Below are 27238 nucleotides of genomic sequence, written 5' to 3' on the forward strand. Positions count from 1 at the left end.
TCACGACGTAGTCCATATTTCGCGTTTATTTCGAACGCGCTGCCGGCTGTGTTTATGGGCAATTATTTTTGAAATAATCCGGTTAATCAAAATTATCCGGTCAGCGAGAACAAGTTCCACAGATATTAACATTGTCGATGACGACAAATAACAGAAAATCGATCGACTTTGAATCTGTATGTTTTGAAGATCACACACACACACACACACACACCTTGCATGTTGGATTTCGAGATGCTCAATATCCTGAACATCTGAATTTCGCCGAACTCTGATTGAAAGATATTTTGGGATTTTTCCTTACAAATTACAAATTTTTTTTTTTTTTGTTACAACCAATGACGGTAACGGGATTTTATTTTTACAGGTCACAACAAATTACCGTTCGTTTCTTTAAAGAAATTTATATACGACCGATTATTAGACAATTATTAAAAAAAAAAATCATCATAATATTAATATTATACGCCGTTCGTTCGTTTATAATAATAGAAAATTTCAAAAAAATATTGGTGGTCGTGCGATTTTACTTGAGTACTGTCTGCGCGTTAATCAAATTTCGAAAGACCAACAGTTCAATTAAAATAATGGCAATAAAATTCAGTCTTACAACCCGTAATTATGATTTCCATAGCCTAATAACACTGTACTCGGCCGACTGGCGCATTTTAAACGTTCACGCTAGATGTCCAAGACTCGTTTAATTTTCCAATTCCCGTTGCCGGCCAGGTAGTCGATTATAATAATAATTTCTAAACTAAAAAATCATCTTCACGTGCGACATAACGCATCAAACCTTTGACATTTTCACACGCGGTTTCAATATATTATAGCAATAACAGTACGAACGCAACACGTGTCACTGGAGATGTTCTACAGTTTATTTTTCTTATACAAGCGCACGCGTGAAGGTTTATCGGTACGCGCAAGGTCCACTCAACATCAACAATGGTCCAGCTAAGACACCTTTCTCAAGCCACGTTTGAAGCCTTTGTATCCACTGACTCGTCTATTTCAGTGTGTTTTTGTTGAACTAAAGTGAATCAAAAATATTATATAACATTTTAGCCATACGTTCCACTGTATGTATCTGTACTGTATGTTTGTTTTATGTGTTATAACTCGATAAGCACAAGATGCGTGGATCAAATTTAATATGCGGGGCCTCGCTTCGCTAAACGATCCTCTTATAAGGACTATAAGGGAAATGATAGATTTCAGTCAATCGGAAAACAATTATTGTCATTATTATTATTATTATATTGTATTACGACGTTTTTAGTGTCCTCGGCAAACGGCTCCGCACTCGCTCGTTATACACTGTTTAAGTAATTAAGTATATTATAATATTATCTTGTCCTCTATACTTGTTGTTAAACTATGTAAATCAACAAATTATGTGCGAAACGTTAATGACTAGGAACGAGGAAAATACATGGAAGTATATAAAATAGCATCGGATAAACGCTAAACAAGAAAAAAAACGATTCGAAGTTGTTGATCGTTTCTGAAACTTTAATATTATGCCACCGAGTCTTAAATTTAATCTCCATAGACTGTTTCTTGCTTTCCAAACAATCATGCCGCCGGCACAACGTTTCACATAAAGCAAGTTTGTAAAGGAAACAGTGTCAGTTTGCAAACACAAATTGAGTAGGCTGAAATCAAAAGTTTAATGGTTCAACAAATTGGAAAACGAGTTGGCATCACTGTGTTACAGGGTTTTCGACAGCGAATTCGAATCTTATATCTGTTTGTTTTATACGATATCAGAACAGGCTGCATTTAGCCTTGAACGCAGTGTTAAGTGTTAAAACATACTTGGATTTACCTCTGACGAGTCATGCTTTTATAGCAGGTGGTGATTTTCATTCGCACAAAATATAGACCGGTGTGTCAGTGCGTAGGGGACTGATGAGAAAGGCAGAAATATTGCAGTGACGACACGTTTTCAGCCGACGGTGATTCATCCCTTTGGTAATATACTTGTACATGTACGATAGGCTTATACCACTATTTTATTTTTAACGGTACAGTCCAGTGTAATAATATTGTCCCGCAGGCCGCACGAAGAGTCTGGCGTCATATGTATTATTATTATCATACACTCGATCAGCGCCGGACTGGCTCAAAAACCTACCGTGGAAAATTTGCTAAAAAGGTTTTATACAATCATACACGAAGATAAATAAATATATATATATATATATATATATATATATATTATATTTATGTGTGCACTTAAAAGCCGTAAAACATTACGATAGCTTGGTATTTGTGAGTGACGCGCAAAAGGAATCTTTTATTGACTCCGTTTCAATTATAATAAGATTTCATTATTTTATTATGTCCATTGCGTTTTCGGCACGATCCTAAAGTATTAAGCACAAGCAATAACGTGATAATGCCGAAGATATAATCTTGTTGTGAAAGTCCGGCACACACGACTTCCCTTCCGGAGAACATTGAATTGCCAATAAAATAATAATATTAAGGTCGTTTTAAAAACTTTGTCGTTTTTATTATATTGGGACTGGTGCGAGTGTACTTCTGTTACTTCTACCTTAACATAATGTACGATATAATGTATACTAAGACTGTTTTTTTTATTGCTGAATGTAATATATATTCGAACCATATTTGGCGACCATAGTGTCGGCGTGGGAACGTTTACAGTCGGCATACGTTAAATTTTTACATTTTTATAACACACAACATCAGCTATGCGACTTAATTCCAGGCGAAATAAGCCCAATGCCATGTTTTATTAGCTTTTGTAGCTGTTATTATTCCTATAACGACGCAGAACTCTAACTACCTCTAACTGACCTCTAACTACCTCTAACCGACCTCTAGCTATTAAAATACAGTTGTAATGGTATCAATTTTTTCTTTACACAAGGTCTACGACCTTTCAATGCCGCTCTTGACGTTAGGTGATAGGTCACTTTATTTTTAGAGAAATACTAGTTAATTCACAGTAGACTATGGAGATCACATTTAAATGTGTCTCAACATATGTATTAAACTTCCCTGTCAAGTTCTGCCCAGGTTCTGTCACGATTCATTCCCTCCAAAACCAATCATAACGTTGACTTTGCCGGGGAAGCAGTTTGTTATCAGTAAAAACGTGGCTATAAAGTGAATTTGTGGATGTGGTTTTCATTCAACTCAACCATAAGCCACATCATGTAAGTAATTTTGATCTAAACGTACATACAAATAAAGCATTATTTATCAGTAGATTCTTGTTCGCTTGGCCGTTACTGTTTCAGTGTTGATTAGTCGTCAGACTTTAAACGTAAGGCACCGCCTTCTACGTTTCAAAGCTCGGCCGGTAATTAGTTTGCCGGTTGATCGACGTGATTCGTTAAACTCCAGTTAGTATTCCAGTGTTTAAAAAAAAAAACTCTATAATAAGCCGTTTTTGTCTAGCGCGTGCGACGTAGTAACGGGTGGAACTTGATCGTGTCTAATCATCAAGCACGGCTGGAAGAAAAAATAAATTGTAATAATGCAACAGCTGCGTTATTGAACTTCGCCGGAAGCGCCAAATTGTTTTTTCCCGGTAAAACAGTCATTTGTTGTAAGTCATTGGCTATTATTATCATTGTCATCACCGTAGTCATCATCATTATAATTATTATCATGGACTATACGGATAATAGTTGTTGCTATTACATATTGTTATTATTTTCTCAACACGCGACACGTGCGAGACTCGTCGGTCCTTGAGAAATTCATAAATAAAAATTATTCAACCTAAAATATTTTGTAATTACATGATATTATAAAAATTTTAAGTGAATGATTATTCATAATTATGTAGGAAAAACTGACGTTCTAACTATGTATGTTGTCCAGTTAGATATTATCATGTAAATTATCTCTGAAGTCAGAAGTGTACACTTTAACGGTTAACCACCGAAGAATGGGCCGAAGAGAGCTAATTGTTTTATTTGTGATCGGACTTAACAGTACTTGACAAAGCTACCCGATTGTGTATTGAATACTGCCTGACTGGGATTTCGCGGTCTGATTTGTGAGGAAAAAATAAGTATTAGCGGAAAAAAACATGTAATTGTCAAGTAAACTGTAGGTCGTTCTTAGAATAACGGACAACGTGCACGAAAAGACAAATCATTTACCTATTCGGTTTGTAGTCTCATCTATGTAATATCTATCCATCTGTATACAATACTACTACGCAGAACGCTATTATTCCTGAGGGTAAGAAGGGAAGGAGGTTCCCTAGCGTGTTCCCAGTGTGCACTGCGACTCTGCAGATTTGTATCCTGGTACAGTTGAATCGTTTCGAAACTATTTAGCAGCCACTGCACTCGGTAAAAATAACAATTAAACGTTTTGACGTTACAAAAATGATCGATTTATCCCGAGGAAGAATAAAGTAATACAAATAAACTGTTCAAAGCCATTAAGTATACAAGAAGAAAGTCCGTGCAAACCTAAGCTCGGAATATATTTAAAACAGCTGTGATAAAACTAGCATTTTTTTATTGGGGGGTTGAGCGGCAAACTTGTTCCTCTATTGTTTAAGATAAACAATTTTTATTTTCTCAAATTACAGACAAGAGCACTACTGCGGCAATATAGAAATGTATCCCTGCAAAGTATAGTCGGTGATTTTCTTTTGAAATTAAGAGTATAATTCAATGTTTTACCTTGGACTTGGAGTTATCAAGATCCCGATCACTGTACTTCTAAATACTACAAATAATACAATTTTTTATCAGTATTTGACAACCGAATCATTTCAAAGTGGTTTAAACACAACATTGCAAGTACATTTGTTTTTATTAAATTGTCGGTCATCGGTCAAATGTACCATATTATTATCTTTGACAGTTACTGAAAGTTTCTGGTTAATCATTGGGTCGAGCGCAGCAGGTAAAAATTAAAATAGAGTCGGTACTTGGGCGCGTTTCACTGCGCTTAGAATCTGATAACAGAATAATATCAATGATAAAAATATGCAGTGACAGCGGCAATGTACGTTAAGGCTTAATTAATGCAATTTCGTTTTAACCTACTTATCTTAGCAAAGAGCGATTTTCCTGAAAATTCGTTTTCGACTATTATTATTATTATTATTATTGTTAATACAAACAGTTTCTACTTTTGTTCTCCGACACTCTTCCGGATGCGTTCGGTTGAGTGTTGGGGAGCTTAACGAGCGGTCATCAGATAGTATACAAACATCACTAACATTTCTGTTAATTATTACTAATATTATGTGTACATGGCGAACACAATAATAAAACAAATATGCATAATGAACGTTGCATTATACAGAGATTTGTGTGCAATATTGTAATTTACTCTTAAGCGTCTGAAATACAAAATATGATTCATGTTATTGTTTTACATGTAAGTACGTTTTATATTTGTAGCGCTGAACGCAGTGCAAAGAATTTTGTTGATTTTCTATGAATAATAGAAGTGTATATTATTGTATACATTTTTTTTTTATTATTGTTTCTTATTTATTATTATTATGGCAAAGGAAAATGCATCTCGAGTCACGATGAATATATTAATATAATAACAGTAGAGTGTTTGTGTTTTAAATAGTTTTTGAACCGTAACGACCGCGTAGACAATATTATGTTAATTGCTGTTAATCGACAACAAACAAACACGACCGAAGGGAAAATCAAAGGGTTGCATGCGATAAATAGCAAATTTAAAATCATAATAAAAAGTACAGTCGGCCGTGTGCGATGCCCATTACGGTGGCACGTCGTTTGAACTCTTTGGCGGGAGCGACAAGTGCAGCTTTTAACGTTCTGGTTATTTGCAACGTGAACCTTTATATAAACAAGGGGTTAATTTTTTTTTTATTATTGCAACGAGTTATATCACCAAACACTCTCTGGTTCGGCATAAAGTGCATTCATGCACTAGTAGTATTAATTATTAATAATAATATTACTGCATTTGGCGTATGTAATTTTCCAGTGGAATTTGTTCTAGGTCGCTACTCAAAAAGTAGATGTTTATTAGCATATTGTTTGTGTGTTGTACATTGCACATTAAAAAGCACATATCGCACCGTGTCAATGTACGGTGCAATGTAGTCGCACAACAAACGAGACGAAAATAATTTTATTGAACCGTTGCTCCTTGGTAAATGCATTTATTTTATTTTATCGATACGGGCCGAGGTTCAAAGACATCACGTCAACGAATGCGAAGGAAAAAACAACACACAAACAGCATTCTCATTGGTCGTGCGTATCAGCCTGGTACACGCATAAGGGCCTATGGTATTCGATAAAATGTCAGTTTGTTTGTATTTTTGGTGACTTGCACCACTTGTCCTGTGTGCATCTAACAGCGTGCTCGTAGACATTGAAACCATATTGTTTGAGTACAATGCACCCCAACGGCCAACCCACTTGGTGTAATGTATTTCGGAATCGGTATTTACTATTTATTCAAATGTTCTGTTACAAAACAATATTGTACTAGGCGGTTTCCAAACGAACCGAAACCGCATAAGAGCTCTGGACTTGGAAGTCCAACTGACTAAAATATAATATATTGGTACATTTATATAATAGTACTCTGTTCAAAGGTTATTGAACTCGCAAGGCGCGACTGGCGACACACATATACATACACACACACAAATCCAGATAAATCCTACCAGAGACAGCAAGCAGATGAGTAAATAAAACGAAACTACTTTGGCCTTAGAAATGCCCGCAACCAGACAAACATAATTTGGCCTAATGTCAAACCTTATTTATTGATATAGAGTACCTATAATATTATTATTATAGTATATCAGGAGCGGTACCATCCTTAAGCGATTTAATGTGCAAAAGTCTATTTGCAATTTATTCATAGTTGAACATCAACAAGGAAAGTATTGAAGTTAAGATATGCCTAGGCTATTTTTTTAGTACAACGTATCTTGACCCTTCGTTGCATTTTGCACACAACGACATAAATCCATTTTATGGTATGAAAAAATAGAATTCTAACTTTTCTCATCCTATATAGATGTCTCTTTCTAGCGATGGGTATTTGAGGTTATGTTCAAAAAATACAATTCATCACAACAGAACCTTTGACGACGACAACGCGGTCGGTAAATTTGATTCTAAGTGGACCAGATTTTCCGAGGCTCTTGCCACAGATGTCAAACCGCAAAAAGTTTCATTGGGTATTTGCAGCTCTGTAATTTCGCTGCGCGCATTGTCGAGCGTATGTATTCACCTGGGGTACGTTTTGTTTTGTTTTGTTTTATTTTGCATCCGTCACGGAAATTCGAGTTGGCTGAAAAACAAAAAAGGAAAGCCGAAAGGTGAAAACGGAATTCCGAGAAAATAAATAAACCGTTTAGACAACCGTATAAGCCGTTTTTCATCCACTCAGAACGAACCGTCGTCGCAGGTGCTGTAAAATAATACTGTTACGGTACTTGTATCACTTCCCCCTCCTTCCATTTGGATTGCTGCATATTGTTATTATTTTTAAGTTTACCGTATCTACTCGTTTTTTTTCCATGTACCTCGTTGCGTGTCGCCCATTACAGGTTTATATAATCAAATAACGGAAGACTTTGAACGCGTTATTATTATACCGGCACGAGTAAACGACACGGCTCAATATTATACCCGAAGAGCTTTTGCATTATTATACAATATTATTCTCGACTCATTGTTGTATTTTAAAGATATTATAGACCAGTATACACAAAATACACTAACAAAGTACGGTTTGGCCGTGTTTTTGTTTGTTATTTTTAGCCTTTTTTTTTTACGTTTATCATAATCGTTCTAAAATTCGACCAACTAACCGTTTTTTCTCTTTCGTTTGTTTATTATTATAATTTTTTTTTTTTTTGCGTGTGCCATTCGTCGTCGACAATGGCAAACTTACAAAAAATGTAAATAAAAGCGTTTCGTAAATTCCCAAACAACAACAACCAATAATAATAACTGAGCGCGTGTGATGCGATGGCGGCGGCGGTGGTCGATAAATGACCCATATCTGGCTTATCGGTGTGACCTGGCCCTTTTACGGTCTGCAGAGTTTTCCAAAAAAAACCTCGGCGCACTCGCACCCTCCTTCCTTAGGCCCGCTGCTGGTAATCCGCCTGACAGGTGGGCCGACCCGTACACTATGCTGTACACGATGCTGGATGCATAGTATTCCTCTCTTCTCTCTCTTCTCCTATACAGAGCTCAGGGTATAATAATAATAATATTAAATTGCCGCCTTGTCGGCAAAACCCAGCCTGGTTAAACGCCAAATCTGTATAATACGCACTGCCTTCTACTTCCACTTCTTCTGGTACTGCTGCGTTATTCTCAAACACAGGAATTCTGGCCGTCTCCTCCAGTGGGGCGACCCAAGTCCACTTAACCCGATACCGCGAATTTGGTTTTAATGACAGTATTGAACAATGTATGTATACAATTGAAACGTGCAATTAAAACGTTAACCTACCCCCTTTAGAATAGGAAAATCCATAAAATATCATCCAAGCCATGAAAACTACGATTTATAACGATTAATTTTTTCTGTAAGTTTACACACAACATTTGTCCGAATAATTCAATCGACAAACCTGATTTAAAGTCAATTATGTATTATGGTTATATTGTAAAATTATAATTTTAAAATATCAGATAAGTAAAATGTTGTAAATCCAAATGTTCTGATCATAAAATATTTGCAATGGTGTTGTTTTTTTTAACAACTTTGTGAATGTTTTTAACAGAGAAATTCAACTTAATAATTTCACAAAAATGCATTGAATATCTACATTACTTTTGTCTTTGTATAATATTTTTTTTGATTTTATAAATGCGAAATTTATAATTTAGTTGTATAACACTATACATTTCTTTAAATAAAATTACATTATAATGAATATAAGTACTTCGAAAAAGTAGTGAAATTCACAACTTGTAATTTCACTGAGTAGGTATAGGGGTTAGGCAATTGACGAATAAACAACTTTTATTACAACTGGTATGCTGGAATTTTTGAAAAAATTCTCAGAAATAATATCTACCGCAATAGTAACCTATTTGAATATGATATCATATTTATTTCAAAGTACTATCCGACAGCTTAATTTGATGATGATGTCAATATTTGATCGTAAAAAAAAATGGGTAACAGGATTTAATTTTTTTTATCGGCGAATTAATAATGGGTTTTTAAGCTAGAGTTTATATTTTTTTGAAAAAAACCAAATGCTGATTAGGCGAGATCAGTAGTAGTATTAAATTCGGTTGAAACAACATATATATAAGTAAATAAATTTGACTATACTTTCATCGCGATGATTATCTCATTGGTTGAGCCATTTCAATATTAAACAAAAACTTGGTCGATTAGTATTTATTATCCTAATGGTTCCGATGTCAAGTTTTAACACTTGTCAGTAAAAGTATTTTTTGTTGTGGATAGCGGTACAAATATAAAACGATACAAATGTTGAACTGCTCAACTTTTCGTCACTAAACGGAAACTAGAAGAATTTTAAATATTTTCCTCGCAGCATTTTTTATTTTTACAACGTTATTGTCTAGAATTGAATGCGTTTATTTAATTTCCAGTCTATTATCATTTGAATAATAAAAATATTTACTTTTATTGGGAGGGGGTATTATTCACAGGTTACCTTATTGATTATTATAAACGATAGGAATTATTAAAAAATGTTTATCGGTCTTGTTGCAATGCCACTTTTAACACCACATGCTCATAATTGAAATAATATGTGATTTGGCAGGTAGTCACAAAAGTCGTTCGTGGCCGAGTTAACCAAAATATGAAAAATCAACCTAAACGGGACGACGACATTGTGTCGGCGACCGGCCGTTCCCAAAACCTGCGGTATGCCAAAAATTCCGCCGAGAGGAATGCCGCCGGTGCATATTTTCTATGTACATAATAATAATACACGATGTATACCACCACATTTATTGCGGTTCGACTGTTTTATCTTCTAACACGACGTACCTACATCCATAATACCACCGAACCGACCGGGAGGAGTAGGGCGTGACACCGTCTAGTTGTTAATATTTGTAAGTACGCTAATACCACATAATAATACGGGCGGGAAAAGTTTCACGTCGACCTGGGTATTATGTATTTATGATGTATACACGTATATAATATTCATATAGATACACACACCCGACTAAGTAATAAAATTGAAGCCGCGCGATGCAAATGAATCGTCGGTGGCGACGGCAAGGCTACTTGGAAATTTTAACCGTCGCCACGTGCCCAGCGAACGCCGTTTGGTAGCACGTGGATCGTTGTTTATTTTCCGACTTCTCACCAAAATGTCTTATCACACACGCACGCTCCGTTTCCCGTTACTGGCTGATAACTTGTGTTTTTTTCTCATAATATCCATTCCGACCCGTGTCCATGATAAAGCAACTTGGAATGAGATCACAACATCGCCGCCACCCACCAATTCGTACATTTTCTCATCGAATAATTAATAATGTTCTATTATCTATTTTACCTACGTACAATTAATATCCCCTATCTACACACTCACTCACAAATTAAGCCGGTTCGCTTAAACTACACTAAGTACATCTCGGAGTCTCTGTAGACTTAACTCTGTTAAGTTACTGCGAACAATATGGGAATAATACAAAATTACTAAAATAACAGCTATAGTCTTATATAATTTGTTGTTAATTTTAATTATTGTAAAACGTATTAGACTAAATAAATTAAATAAAAACGAGAATGTTATTTGTGCACTGTCTACAGTATTGAGTATAGTATTCTATCTTATATTATATAGTTAATAATTAAAATACCTAACCTAATTAATGAAAAATACAACAATTAAACATTAAATGTGAATAACGAAGGTTGTCGTTAAATATAGGTTTAATGATATAACAGCATACTAAATATTGTACGTATACCATAATTGAAGTAGATGACAAAATCATTTTTTTATTTTTAAACAAAATTCATGAATATAAAAAACAAAAAAGTAAATATACTTTTTAACAAGCTTTATTGAAGTTTACTTAAAAAGTATGGATAACCATTACAGCATGATTTTTGTGCTGTAGATATAATATAAGCCTATCAAATATTAAGGTCCTCCGGACTTGGTCTTTACCCCTTTAAGTTAACCAATATAATTTTTAGTCTACAAAGCACATCTCGTCTAAAAATATAAATGTATAATATCTGTGGACGTAAGTAGAGCAAATATTTTTAAAACTGTTTATTTCCAAAAATATTTTTGAAATATTAATCTTTTACTACATTATACTGTCTAGGATTTTTCGAAATTGTGAAAACCAAACCACATGCCTTGGCGATTACTTGAACTTTAACAATGTGCTTTAGTACCTATTTTTTTAACTAGTTATATTTTACATATTGTATCAAAAAGGAAAGTTTTAGAATTTATTTAAATTACACTAATTAATATAGAAGCAATGCTGTATTAAATTTTAATTACTCCGGCGCAATAAAGGATTTAACGAGCCGTTATTTAGGACAAAATGAAGTTTCACACCAAGATTCCTCCGCTATCATCAACCAGAAGTGGGGCAAAATATCATAAACAACTAGTTATAAACTAGAATTCCTCCGACTTGCTCAAACGATGCAATAATGATTACGAGGTATATGCTAAGCGCGCGTGCGGCCTCTAATTATTTATTTTATTGCGATTTCTAATGGCCTAATCAAATTGCACGCGCGTTCTGTTATAGTTTTAATTATGTACGTGTATACAAACAAAAAAATGTGATTTTCGCATCCTAGATGGCCGCCGAACGCATTGTTTTGCTCAATGAATGTTATTGTAAACGAAACCATAAAAACAAACGTCGACTGCAATGTGCAACGTTATGTTGCGTGCATCAGTGTTTCTCAATTCGTTCACGGAAAGACAAAAATATTAACTTGTTTTGTTATTGTATCTATCACATAAAAAAAAACATGTTAATAACGTTTTGCTTTCTCAAAGAGGAGGCTCAAAGCTATGGTTCCCGGGAATTTTTTCCCCCAATCTCAGTTGGGAGTAAGACTACACTACATGTACCCTTATTTCCTATCGAAAATAGAATAGCCTGAATTCGAATTTTTCCCAATAATTTTACCAGTATGATTGATCGGTTGTCTAGATGAACTCATCAAAAGTTGGCGGTGACCGAGTGACTGGTGACTTTTTCATTTTCTTTTTTCTTGTGATCTTTTGAACTTGATATGTCATATACGATAAGCATTTGGACTATCTAGCAGCTAGCTCAACAATTGCAGAAGTTATTATTTACACGATTCTTGCTGTTATCTGCCATTGCTGTTAAACTGACTTGAAAACTATTTTCGTTGCAAATATGTAATTACAATGGTTACATTTACATCTCATCTTTGAAGAAGTTATGTGCCAGTAGTTTTTTTTTCTATATTTTTTATGTATGCATTTTTTTGCGCAGTTTGGGGAATTTCGATTTGAACAGATTTACTTTAAATCACAACAACCGGCGACAGTATCTTTAACTGTACCGGTAAGTGGTAGCAGATAAATTACATGTTTCCAGAGCTTAAGGGGTCAAATATAAAATTATTTTTAAAATGCACATTTGACAAAATGCATAATTGATATGAAACGTGACAGTGAAAATTGTTTGCCTTAAGCTCTAAATGTTGAACATTTATGTCGTATTCATCGTTTTCTTTATTCTATATCTTTTTGGTGGGGTTGCGCGAAAATGAAAGAGTTTCGGTCGGCCACCGGATGCATCCTCTGATGGAACTGAGTATAGATTGATGCATTTGTTTTTTTTAATAATACAGTATTGTTTTATACATGTATGTGTTGCCTTGCCGGAGAAACGATACACATTTTTATTATCATTATTATAATTTTTTTTTTATACCAAACATCATCACTACCGGGCGCAAGAAGGTCAACTATTATGTTATTTGATTAGTAGTCACATTATTTTTCGCACGCACACAATACTCAAAATTAAGCGGACACTGGTCGTTTTACATATGTACATCACAATCGATTCGAGGTCAATAAAATTAACACTATTTAGTTTTGTGACGTTTATCCGTCATTATAACATTATTATATTGATCGCGGGACATGTACAATAATAATAATAATAAAAATCAATTGGACGTTATTACCGTACATTATGTTGTATTGCAGTTTGCAGTTTAGTTTTTACACAGCCAGCTTGGACTTTTCCTAATTTTTTAGCGTATAGTCCGTTGCACGAAATCTGCCGGTTTACTTTGAAATTTCAATGCAATCCGCGCTTCTATCGCTGACGACAGCCGTCAATTTTCATTTGACCAAAACCAATAAAAATACGTCAACGAATGGTTGAATTTCGAGGGGTCGGGAGAGAGGGAGAAATTACAAATGGAAAATGGGACAAAAATCAAACCGTTTTCTCCAGACGGGTCATAATATGTTCGTAAAACCCATTAAGACGCTTAACGATTATATGTCCTTTGATTGTTATCGGCTCTATCGGTCGGTCGTTTATGGAGTTCACGGGGATTTACAATGCCTTCCACATAATAATATAATAATAACAACAAGTGTACTGCGGGCAACTTGACCCAGCCGGGCTAATTACGTCGTAAACCTCTTACATATACAACGACGCACATAATAATTATAACGCTCGCAATAATAATAATAATAACAACAAGAATAATAAGAGACGGCGTGGTTCTGGCAACTCTTAACAAAAAAAAAACGTTGTGTTGTTAATAATGACATTATAATGTGCATCTACCGAAAGCCAAAATACAGTAATGAACCATTTTTGGCTATTATACGGGTGTATTTCGGGGAATCGCGGCATACGGCTTTTGACCTCAATGGAGGTCTTAACTTATTTCCGGCCAGAGTAATATTATGTCTGTGTATAGATGTACACAGTATTTATGTACTCACTAGCATATGTGAGCACAAGACCGTACACGTCCATTGTTATTGTCATCGGGACAGACCGAGAAAAAACAAACAAAAACATCTACTGATAAAGTATGTGATCGGTCGACATGTTTTCGTAACAAAAATGTGTATACGATAACAGTCACTGCAAATCCGTTCGTCATTCAAGTTGTTATTCATAAAGATTGTCTGTTTTTTATTTGTTTATTGACCGATGGTGAGTGTTACTATTAAACAATTTAAAACGCTACGACACAGACAGTGGTTGCACTAGGAGTGGCTCAGTGTGACTCAATGCCCTAAAATTTAAATAATTTTAGTTCAGATTCTTAATTTTCATGATTTCAAAATAAATGATAATCCGTTATTAAAAATGATCTTATGACTTACACAAATATTGTAACATAATGTATTCAAAACTTTAAACATTTAATCTTTTAAATATTGTTTTATTAAAAAAAGAATGCCTACTGTGTGAATTTGTTGTATATTTAATTCGGGATAATACAATTCAAAATATGTATCGTTAATTTATAATATTTTTAGTTATATTTTATTATTTAGTTATGTAATACAACATAACTAATTAATGGTGTGCCTAATATTGTATGTGATTTTGGGGGCATATCCGCCATGGGTAAATGTCCAGTTTAAATTTTCCTCAGTCTGGGTCACTTGATGCAAAAGTTCTGGTGCCGCTAAAGTTCTCTTCTAGGTATTTTGAATACTAGGTCATTTTACTCCGAATAACGACCTCATAAGTTTGTCCCTCGGTTATGGGGAAAATGAGAGAGAATAAGTTGAAATGGTTCGGTCATGTTTCGAGAAGAAATGAGGCAGAGGCAGATAAACTCATAAACGTATGAAAGGTCAATGTACTCAAAAGCAAAAATGAAATAATTTCTTAAAGTTCAATATCGTCAAAAGTAAAATAAAAAGTAGGGAACAACGTTTATTAGCTTAAGTAGGTATATATAGGTACATTTTTTACATTTTTTTTATAGGTAGGTATATTGTTTAACAGGAAAAATTGTTTTTTGTGTAGCTATAATAAACAATATATTATTATGTTTACTGTAAATTAGCTCTTGCTGCTGCGTTATTGAATAAATAAGTTGAAACGATAAAAAAAAGTTCAGGTCTCCCACTTGGGATGTATTCTCGGGCGGCATTGTTTTGTTTATTGTCATTCAAATTCGTTGTAAAATAATAATAATTGACGTAACAATTTTTTTGAAATATACACGCATCTAGGCGGCCATGTTTACAGCAAATATTAATATAAGTTCAAAATATCAGTCGGCAAATAAAGTTATAATAAATAAATAACTGCGGAATATACTTACAGTGTTTTTCATACGTCAACGATTTCGTTTTCCTGTAACAAAAATAATACAATACGAATTAATAAAAACACTGAAAAAACGTCATAATGCATTTTCATTGTGTTACAGTATATTATTTACATTTCACATATGGTTAACTGATTTTTTTTTTGCTCGCAGCTAAAAAGGTTGAAATTCGTGTTTTGTTAAAAAAAATAAGTTTTAGAATTAAAAAAAAAATGTTTCAATTTTCGTCTAAAATCACACACAAATGGTGTTGTTGATATCTTTCTTTGGGTAATTCGTCGGTTCAATCGAAATCCGTCAGAAAACTTTGAAGTTCCTAATCTTTAACAAAACACTGTCGTCCGTTGCTTAAAACATTAATATTAATTAGTTAACGACATTAACAGGTATATTATTATTTGTAGACTATCCACAAAGTGGTTGCGCCGTTTTGAACGTAGACCGTACTTCGTAGTGAGGACAAGACATAGATTGTAGTACTGTAGTGGACTACTTAGTTGAAATGATTAATCCATTTTTAAGGTGGGAGACCCTTGGTTGGTTCCAGTGTCCCTCTCAGATTTGCCAATCAATGAATGGTGTTTTTTTTACATTTATGACAGGAAATCTGTACTCAGTGTTACATAATAAGTCAATAGGACTTACTAAACGATTACATATATATATGTATATGTTGCAAGAAAAAAATCGATAACAAAAAGTGTAACATCTCAAGTCCGTAACATCTTTAGCACGAATAACGTTTTGTAGGCAATAAACCGTATTGTATTGAGTCACAACCATGTCGATAGATTTATTAATTCCTTTTTTTCTCTCGTTGCACTCGACGATTAGGGATTTACCGGCTTCTGTAATAATTAATACCATTATAACCGCGGGTAAATATTATTTACTTGTCGTTGTTTTTGTTGGTTACAAATAAAAAATAAATAAATAAACAGAACAAAAACAAAAATTGTATTTGTTTTAAAATGTTCGTAATGGTATCGTAATGGTGACGCGTAATCGACCTCATCATCAAGCCTAAAGTACATTACATTCGGCTTTGTCAGCCCTACAGCCACCGACTGCCGTTTTGGATAAGTGTACATTTAACTCTCGCTCTCTCTCTCTCTCTCTTTCTCTCTCTCTCTCTCTCTCTCTCTCTCTCTCTCTCTCTCTCTCTGTTATAGTGTAATACAAATAATGTGCTGTACTTCTGCCGTATGTACGCTACAGCTAATTTGATTTCTGTTATCTTAACCAAACAAACAGTATGATGTGACCCGGTTAAATGCATCCACGGAAAGCACCGTTTCGATTACTATTCAAAGAACAGACTAGATTAATATATTGTACAAACACTAATAAATAATATTATATCCACTTAAATTTGCTCCTTCAAGAGCGTTTGTGTTCTGGAGAAATCATGGTCAACAGTAAACCACTTTTTCTTGTGGAACCGAGCAGTACACTCGACGGTCAAGGTGTTTAGTGTTAACACAGACCAAATTCAGATGGCAAATTCGAGATATCGGCCTAATAGCGCCTACTGTATTCGTTGTTTTTTTAAAACGACTCCAGTCATATGGTCAACGTTATATTGTATTGACCCTCGCCGTGGTGTTGGAAATCTTCACCTGTTCGCGGTGGCCGTACTATAACTCCAGTAGGTATATATTCATAGGTAAACGTGTATGGAGGTCAACGTGTGCATAATAATTTTGGCGAAAAACGTTACGTAAAACTCGTATCTAGTCTCTGTACTACACTCGGTTCCCGTTTGAGTTTTGTGTTATGTGTATTGTACACCGCAGCTGTATACTATTCATGTCAATTATATTCGCGTATCTTACACTAACTCATGTATAGTATAATAATATATTTTACGACGGTCAAAAATTCCTGAAAAAACGGTCACAACGGCCGTTCCCGTCGATCGACGCGATTGATTTTTTTAAACTAAAACAACAATAATATTGCGCAATAATATTTTGCCAAGTCGCACAAAAGAGAAATCTAAAATTTGTCATTTCTCATTATCATTGTTAGGCGCGTCCATTACAGCACGGGAGAGGAGGACGTTATAACAATATATACCTAGTGGGAAAAAAAATACAAGTCCGTTATACTCTCTCTCTACGCTGTATAGTGAAAATGTGCAAAAAAAAAAAACTTTTACCATTGCTACCTATTTTTTTTATCGACCGCGGCCGAGAAACACTACATAATATTATTATAAAATGTGCATAGGCAAGGATGTCAGACTTTATGGTGAAATAATATACGGTTCTTTAATTGTATTCAAATGCGGTGCGCGATCAGATTTCGACCGGAGCGCTTTTGATTTGCTCGGCCAACGTATAACGTGTAGGTAAGGTATACTTGTATGTTGTTGTTTTTTTTGTTTTTTTGTTTCTGCTAGGCGAATAGGAACCGAACGAACGAGGCAGACAAAAAACAACCGTATTTGCCATAATGCGATCGACCATATATAAGCAAGACGAATGATGTTAATTTACTGAAAATGCTAAACCGGCATGTCCTTTGCCGTCACGGCTTTATGTCGGTCGTCAACAGGTTCACGTGCGTCGGATGGCGCCCGACCATTATTATAATACCTATGACGTATGTTGTGTGTGTGTGTCTGTGTGCGTAAAACCGTTATTGTCGACAACGAATTTCGATGGAAACCCATTAAAGCGTGTGCATAATAATACAACAATAATGTGCTTATTGTGGATTATACGCGCGCAGCGGCGTCGAGAAAAATACAATTTTACTTGCAAATAAATAGAGGTGTGTACCTACGCACGAAAACCGAAACGGTTCGACCAAAACGCTCTTCATTGACAATAATAATAATATGTAATATTATTATAATCTCGTTGATTTTATAATGCTTTTATCGTAGAAAATATATTCACAGAAAAGCGCAGTCTCCGATTAAGGGCGGCAGAGGTTAAAACGCATTCAAGAAACACTTTGTTTGCAGACATTATTATTATCCTTTCTCCTGCTTTTACCCGCTCTATCGTCGATTGGCATTTAAAATATTTTGAATTATCCAAACCTTGATATTAAAACCAATAGAATTATCTGGAATTTTTTATTGTCGTGATAAATGTTTTGGTACACCGTACACACTAAGTTCAAATAAAAAAACCACCGTTTTTTTTTATGCATAAGTATTAAAAAACCCGGTGGTTTTTTATACATAAGTATTAGCTTAAGTTTAAAATCGAAGATCCTTTTTCGTGTTCCGTTCTTTCCAAAACGATAAGACACTATTTTGTACCCGAGTTTTTGGTAAAAATTGGAAAACAAAGAGCTATTTTAATAAGTAAAACAGTATTAATGAAAACTGTGATTGTTTGATAGAAATTTAACTACCGACAACGTGTTCCTAATATATCAATAATTAATATATTAATAGCTTTTGAAAAATCTAAAATCAATTATGGAACTATGAATAAGTTTTGGTAGTTAGAGGTATAGAAATTAATAAATAATATTAGTTACCTATAGAACTTAATTGGACATTTTTATTATGTTTAACAATAAAATACAAGATTTTGTTAAGTTTTTGCTTTTTCCCCAATTGTATTTTTCCTTAATTTTTTTTCTTCAAGAATAAAATAATTTAACCGTCGGATATTACTATTAACTAATATAAATTAATTGTACATAAGTACGTAGTAGTTTTTGTTTAAAGTTTCTTTATATCAGTGATCCAAAAATATAATAATTTAGGGTAATTTAAATTGTATGTATTAATATTTTAAGTAACAACATAGTTGCAGATACCAGCACATTCATGCTGGATTTTTGCACCGATACAGCTATTAATATACTGAATAGCCGATGCCGTTTCATTAACTGTAAAATATAGGACGGCAGGTCGTTTGTTCATAAATGATCAAATCAAAGAAATACCAATATAGACAGACACGTGTGGCGGAAAAAAAAACTCCAGAGGGAGGATCGACCGACCGATCGGGATGATGACGACACGTGCTCCTATTCGGCTCCCCGCCAAGCCAAGCCAAGTGCATAAGACTTGAATTATTACGGTGGTATAATAATAATATAATCTTATTACTATTGTTTCTTTACGACTCTCGACTCCGACACGACGTTTTTTTTTTAATTCAAGGACACGGTGTTTATGGAAGTTCGCACCTGCCGCCCTTAAAAACGTTTGCACCCGGTGGTGACCCCGAAACGGTCGTCGACTCGGTCGAAGGTCCGTCGCGTATGAAATACAATAATCATAATATAATACACCAGTAGTAGGCAGTACTACTACTACAGACTACTACTACTACTAATAATATTATTATAATTACACGCTTTGTTTCCCGTTTGCCGCCGTCGCAATCGTTAGGACGTACTTTTTACGACCGAAACACTTTTGGCTCTGGCCGACGGGTCGTATATTTTTGGAACCGTGAAACACTGCCTAGGATCGCCGTCAAAACAGACGGTAAAAAAAAAATAAATAAAGAAACGAAATAAAAAAATGTAGGCCGTCGAGCCAGAGGAAAAATAAACGGCCTCGCGTTCATTAGCGCGCAGTATACGCTATACACACACACACAAACGTCGGAAGGCCTAAAATAATTGTCACCGTTTAATTTACCCGATAATCTAAATTTATGTCGGCTTGTTGACTTGACCGACTTTCCGTGCGCGCGTGCCGAGGGAATAGTTTTTCGCTGTATCGACCAAAGCGGCAAACAACAATAACAACAACAACAAGGTTTAGGTACTTACCGAACCAACCCGTGGGCATGTGCATTTTACTTTGTGTGTACACAGTATACATTATACACACACATATATATATATATATACAAGTATATTTCTGTACATCTATTGAATTTCGACCTCCCTGGGGTTCGTCAACCAAAGCGGTTTCTCGCGTCCACGTAACACCGGCGTTCTCATGATTTTCAGCGCTTTATTTTTATCCATAAGTGGGCAGTAGTCAGTGTTGGAGACGCCTACCATCTTACCATATTGAGGAATAATATCTTGGATATTTTTCGGCATGGAGTATTTTCATAATCGTAAATCGACATAGCACAGTAAAAATATAATAATTATATTCATTGCGACTTGTTTATTACGACGCAGTTTATTCGCAGCTATTTTGGTAAGCTAAGCCACCCTCCTGAGGCATCTGAAACCCCTTAAGGCGCTAATGAATTTTCGTAATCGCTTGTTTGAGAAATTTTGAGTTTCAGAGTGAAAGCACAAAGTTAAAGATCAATACTTCATTTAAATTTTCAAAACAACGTTTTTTAATTAAATTTATTAGAAACTTAGTTCGATTTATAAGACGTTGGATTATACAAGTTCTCAGAGGTCAAATGTTACATCAAAATGATGAGAATAATCCTTTTCTCGGGGTAGGTAACCGTGATTTTATCTTCTTTTGCCGTTACTTAAAATCAGCTAAAAGCCGCGTTTCCGAATATCAAAGACTTACAAATCGACAATAAAACACATCCAATATTCGACTCTCGGGAAAGCGTTTGTAAGAAATGGATTGGTACGTATGGGCAACATTACACTTAATATGACAAACCTTATTTTTCAAATTTGTCCTTTCAGTCCAATAGTTCACTCAAGGCACGTCTGTTACACGTGATTTATGATCGCAATATAATGATAATAATAGTGTATTATTATTGTATCATAATCGTGTCTCCTCTCAGTCTCACGGATATTATGTGAAATCGTTTTGACTTTCGATATCCGTCCGTTGACCGTCGGTGAACTTGGGAAAGGTTATTTAGTAGGATAGTGGTGCGCATTGGTTGATCCTTAAAAATGAAGACTAATTTCGTTAATAATATTATATTCTTTACATTCTATTAGGTTCAACGCAGAGTATTCAATACAACACTTAAACATCTGCTAAGCACAACCAAGTTCCCTCCCCCCCTCATTGTGTCCATGAAAGCAGTATAACATTATATTATATTTACAACGCGCCTCAATAGGCATGATAATATTATGTAATTTGTTTACCTTTTATTATTATTCCTATAATAATTGAAGTTGAAAACAAGTATTACATTTCAGTATGGATTTCCCTTTGTCGTGTTAATTTAAGACCATAAAAAAATGTTTAGCTTTATGACAGTTAACTGAAAACTACATTATTCGTGAATAAATAAACGGTGTGTTCTCTCGAGACTGTAAAAAACAGTGTTTTGCAATAATAAACGTGTAAAAAACTGAGAACCTGGCCTCTAGCCCTAGCTTAAATTTAGGACCGTTGAAAAACAACGGATGCTAAACACATTTAGAACGGTTACTTAGCGGAAAAACATAGTAGGCAAGGCTTATGTTGTCAATTTTCATAAGTTTAGCAGTTAATACGTTATTTTATGTATGTTTTTTTTCTGGTGGCGGACCGTAGCAGTCTGGCGCCTACTCGAAAATCGTCAATTACACATGTACATCCGCCATAGCGCAGTAGCCGACATGAATAGTGTTGAAAACATAATTATGAATATTATTATTATCGGACGAGTTGTTTTAAAATAATGTTTATTTTCGTAAAATCACAACGCATTAGTCACGGCTACCAAACGGATCTGCTGTGGTCCAATCTCTCTCACAACATCAGTCACCGCAACGCCAACAGACAACATAAATAATATTATATTATATATTTAAACGATACGATTGTCGTTCGATTAACCGTGTCCGTGAACCGAGATTTACAAGCGCTTTGATGAGCTGTTGCATTATATTTTAATATACCGTCGCTTTGTCGTACCACACAGAGCACTCTTAAATATGACGGACAACACGTGCGTTTGTCGCCTTGAAATCGACCGACCGTCTCATCCGCCACAGAACTTATTTTATATACACACTATTATAATATACGGACGGGTATATCTGCATTCGGCCAACGACCGGTGTTAAGTTTTACGATTTTATTTTTTACACTTGTTTTGTGTTCCTTTAATAGGCCATTATTCGCTTTGTCCTTGTCCGGAGCTCATTGGGTGTACACACAAACAGATTTTTCACCTTTATATCTATTGTGTCTTCCACATGTAGATTTTTTTATTCGAAACGTATTACTTCTTTTAATCCCAAACGACTAGGTATAATATAACCTGCATCATCACAATATGTATGGCGCGCGCGCCAGATGTCCGTCTGCGATGACTAAACCCGTAGGTACAGACACATAGGTCTTGTGTGAACAACAGAAAAAACACATACAAGCATAAGCTGTCCGCAGACAAAATCCAGGAGGAGGGGCGACAATATTCCTTTGATAGTGCGTGGCAGCAAGGCGCGCGCGCCATCGCACACCTGGCCGTCCCCTCCGGCAAACAACTGTCCGTCTGTGTGCAGCGTCCGAGGCGAATCTCTTGCCCGTATACCGTCATCCCCGGCCCTAAGGGACGTGATCTCAGAGGGCTGTAGCAGCTTCGGGTAAACGGGCCCGAGGGGTGAGAAAAGAAATGACACGTTTGGCCATTTATACTATACGCCTTTTGTAATATAACGATAAAATATACCTGATGTACCTATAACATCTGTACCACGCGGTTGTTTCCAACTATAAGCGTTTTGTAAATAATATAATTTTATAGAAATATTAATTATAAATCATACAAGTTCAATAGAGCTACTATAATATTATACATTGTGACTAATACGCGATAACTAATATGTATATTATATTATTGAAGAATCACGCCATACTGATAAGTGTTTCCAAAATTGTTGAACGAGTCGTATTCATTTGTACTTTTTTTTTTTTTAACACCTTGCCACACGCTATATGTAGATAATATTAGCTTACAAGATAAAGCTAATGGATAAAACTATGAACTTGTCTACGCATGGTGTATCTTTGAATTTTTTTTTTGTTCGATGCAACGCCTAATTAGTAATTATATAATGAATTTAGACTAGTGATATCTAATCGCAGACGCGAAAGAGTAATAACGTAGTATTTTACATTTTACTCAACCTATAATATATCAATGAAAATATATAGTATATTTAGCCGTTTTGATGTAGTTCTGAAAAATAATACAATTATTAATTTTTTTTGCGTATATGCCGTTCTATAATTTGCAATAGCTAAAGGAATTTTTTTCATTATGATCCACGGGTGATGAGATATTCTTTCGGTTATTGTAAATTAATTCCAATTAATTGTGTTCTGTGAATCGTTTCAAATGTGCGGTCGCCGCCCCGCAGTCTTCTCCCACAGGAAATCAAAACGGTCGAGTTAGTTTAATTTGTTGTGGTAATAACCTTTTTAGGCATTAGGTAAATTACTATCGCAAACGGTTGGCCGGAGATATGCAAATATAGTAATAATAATATACATTTATACGAAAATATTTTGCACCACATTGCCAGTAAACAAATACAATGCGCACACAAAACAATAATGGGATTATTCGTCGCGTGGGCGAAGATGGGTAGCGACTGTTTTTCACTCGTTTGTGTTATTTATATGTATATTTTTTATAAATTTTATTGTTGTTGTTATTGTCGTGACTTTTTAACCGTGCACACTATGATAATATTATATTTTATTGGCATAGAAAATAATGTGGCTGAACACAAACATTCTGTGTTTGTATATGCACACCATTGACATACAAGCGGACCATATAAATACAAAGCAATATTTTGTACTTTATATTGTCTATGTACAACAGCAATAATACACTCGCGGTGTACACCCTATGGAAACGGTCAGAGTAGTACAACATTTTATTGTTGCATATCAATAACATGATAATATAAGGCTAATAAAATCACAGACTTGAATAGACTTTCTGGGCGGGTAGTACCACTACTACTAGGCCCTTGGCACTGATAATAGTCAATAGTGGGGAAAATACTTATCACACACAAAAACGAAGCGGCCGTCTTCACGTTTGTTTATCAGTAGAGTATTATATCTAAACATTATTATTTTTAGTTGTGTGTAGAGATGTAATTTATTATGATTAGCAAACGAGAAGATGGCCGCCAAGTTTTTGTTTACATCGGAACTGTCCATTCTGTTTTAATCAATTCCGCGGCACTACTGTCTGTACATATTATTAAAAAAGAGCCAGCCGCGGTTCTATCGAGTGTTTCCTTTTCCGCATAATATGACCCCGACAAGGTCATCATCATGTCCGTTTTCCGCCAGAGGTTATAGTATATGCATAAAAATCAAGGAACCATGTATTATAAATGTGTATCTAAATGCTAGCTGCACGCTTTAGACGAAAATGACCGTGTATACGGCGCTCCAATTCGGATTTTTTTAACGCGAATACATACTGGAAGGCATAATAATATGCACTACTCTCCATCAAAAGTAAATTTTCTAAAAATGTTTTTTTTTTTAACAATTTGTGTGTCTGTGACACGTCTACGTATAGCATTATGATATGCTGCACGATTTTAGCACCTTTTTTCTTTGCACTTCCACACGTGCTAAGCCATTTTGAGATGTAAATAATTGTACACGCGCGGTTCGTAGATAGATGTCAGTATTTATTAACGGTATACCGCATAATATGACACGTACGGTGTAACTTAAGTTTTAGGTAAACAAAATAAATATTGATTCGGAATACAAACACTGAAATTTAGAGCACGAAAAAAAAATTAGAGGTTCTCAGAAAATAATAGGTAACAAATATTAATTTATTTTGGCGAAAATTGAAAAAAATTTGCCACCAGAGATCAAATTTAACTGTTAATTTGTATTTAAATTAAAAAAAAGGTTTAAAGCGGTTACATATTATCATATATTTTAGAGATAACAAAATTAGTTTTTCGACAAAAGATATGGAAATTAGACTGAATGTAGAGTTGAGTAGAACAATCTTGAACCTAAAATATACAAGCCTATTCCATGAGGATCTGACCAATGTACAATTTTCTCATAGGTAAAACTTTTTTTGATCTGTTTTTATGGCCGATTCTAATATACGAGTATTTTGACTAAAAAGGCCTTCATAACTTTTCTATTAAAGTTGCTATTAACTGTCAAAATCGAAGCCTGCTTTGTAACGGTTTAATTGATTTTATAAAAGAAAAAAAAATGTTAATTTTTTCATGGACAGTAAATGCCTTTCTCCTCGTTCCCCTTCACTACCTAGTAAACGTGAACCATTCAATAATATACAACAGATATCAACTATTACTAACTCGGGAAAACATAACAACATTGTATTATTATTCGTGGAGAGATCGTGAGGGATTTCCGAACATTATACTAACAGCCTCGCGCAATTATTTTGTTGTTGTTTTTTTATAGCGTGTAGAGGTCGAGGACGTTATAACGCGATACACACAAACACTATAATATTATTTATACACAATATGATATGCCGTGTGCAAAGTCTACGCCAGCTACATATTATTATTATTATTATTCATTTTTTTTTATATGTATTTTGTTCGCGGTCACCGAATGAATGGAAACAACCGATTGGACCAGACGTGTGGTCCGACCGTGTTTTCGACAACAAACAAATAAGTACAGTTTGTCTATCCGAAAGGTTTCTATGCTTTTCAACGCGAGATAACAGATATGCGCAATGGCCAATGGGTGTTTTCTAACTTACACGTTACTTACGGCGTTATATCAAGTTTCTTAGGCGAGTGAGCGCACTAGACGTCACTGACCGAACATATCGGCCGACAAAGATAGTTTCAAATGTTGCGCGTGAGAGCGATTAAATAACATCTAAAATATTATTAGAAAAATAAAATATTATAATATATTTGTTAGTGTGCGCCTATGCTGATTTTTACGGTACACTTTGAACATTTCAGCTCTCGATTTATCGTTCTTTACTACCGTGTGAAACAACAACATTGACAATTCGGCGGATCGCTCCATTGGCATTATATTGCTAATTACTATTGGTAGTGTATTCTACATTGTTATTTGTTGTTGACTAGTTTCGGGTCGTAAAGTCATGGGAATCCCCATGACTTGTGACACAACAACAACGCTCACAAGCCGGCATATTATTATCTTAGGCGTAAACGTTTTGTTGTGTACAAAAATAAGTGTTATACACGGAAATTGTCAACTGGGAACTGATAAAAGTTCCCCTCCTGTATATAGCTGATGCACTTGATTTATGACCCGGAGACGTTCTACGATTTACATATATATATATATATACGCGTTAAATACACTAAACGTTTTACACAGAAACTCCTGAGATTTGTTCCAAAGTCACGAGTGGAGGTCATCGCTCAACATTTGTTTATTTTACACCAGCGTGAGAGCATAAATCAAACGATTTTTAGACTCTAATGACGACAAGAATCGGGCGCGCCCTCTTTGTTTTGTCCAGAGAGAGGGAGAGACCAACATTAGAAACGAACTTCTCGAGTGGTTTCTAACTATAGTTTTGGTTTTCTGAAAGACCTATAGTGACAGTAACGGGACTTGTATAAGTGGTAATCGACACAATCGATTGGCCAAAGACAGATCTCACTGTTTTACTTATATTATGACTAACATCTAAACAGTTTTATTCGGGGAAGGGAGCAACTTCCTACCCCCTCTCACCCCTCCTCTTCAGCTAGTTTCGCCCCTAAATTATGTTTTTAAACACACATTATTGGATATTCGCTAAAACAGTCTGAAATTTTTTTTTTTCCCCATTGTCGTCGGTGTTTCGTGTAGACTGTGTCCCAACAGCATATCTTTTCCGTTTGCTTTTTCCTCGTTTAGACCCTCTCTGCGTGAATTCTTCTCGCCCGCAGCAATTTATATAGGCGATTACGCCTATATTATAAACTGAATGATCATTATAAAAATTGTCGAATCGTTTATTATAAGCGCCTGTATTACGATAACGGAAATTGGCACGATTGGAAAACGACAATCGAAATCAATTTTAATACTATTATACACTGGACG

The 27238-nt window shown here is 35.0% G+C and overlaps 1 protein-coding gene across 1 annotated transcript in view; it reads right to left on the reverse strand.

The window, feature by feature from the left end:
• LOC126847387 (3-phosphoinositide-dependent protein kinase 1) overlaps window positions 1-27238 on the reverse strand; it is a 148420-nt gene that overhangs the window by 46312 nt on the left and 74870 nt on the right. Inside the window, exon 3 of the mRNA XM_050587566.1 lies at window positions 15310-15341. Within this exon, the coding sequence (XP_050443523.1) occupies window positions 15310-15321 (12 nt within the window). The 5' untranslated portion in view covers window positions 15322-15341. The remainder of the gene's footprint in view (window positions 1-15309; window positions 15342-27238) is intronic.

Source organism: Adelges cooleyi, unplaced genomic scaffold, assembly GCF_023614345.1.
Source record: "Adelges cooleyi isolate 19-005CV unplaced genomic scaffold, UGA_ACOO_1.1 ACOO_flye_CR_arks_rails_tigmint_CR_PRNA_108, whole genome shotgun sequence".
Classification (NCBI taxonomy): Eukaryota; Metazoa; Arthropoda; class Insecta; order Hemiptera; family Adelgidae; genus Adelges; species Adelges cooleyi.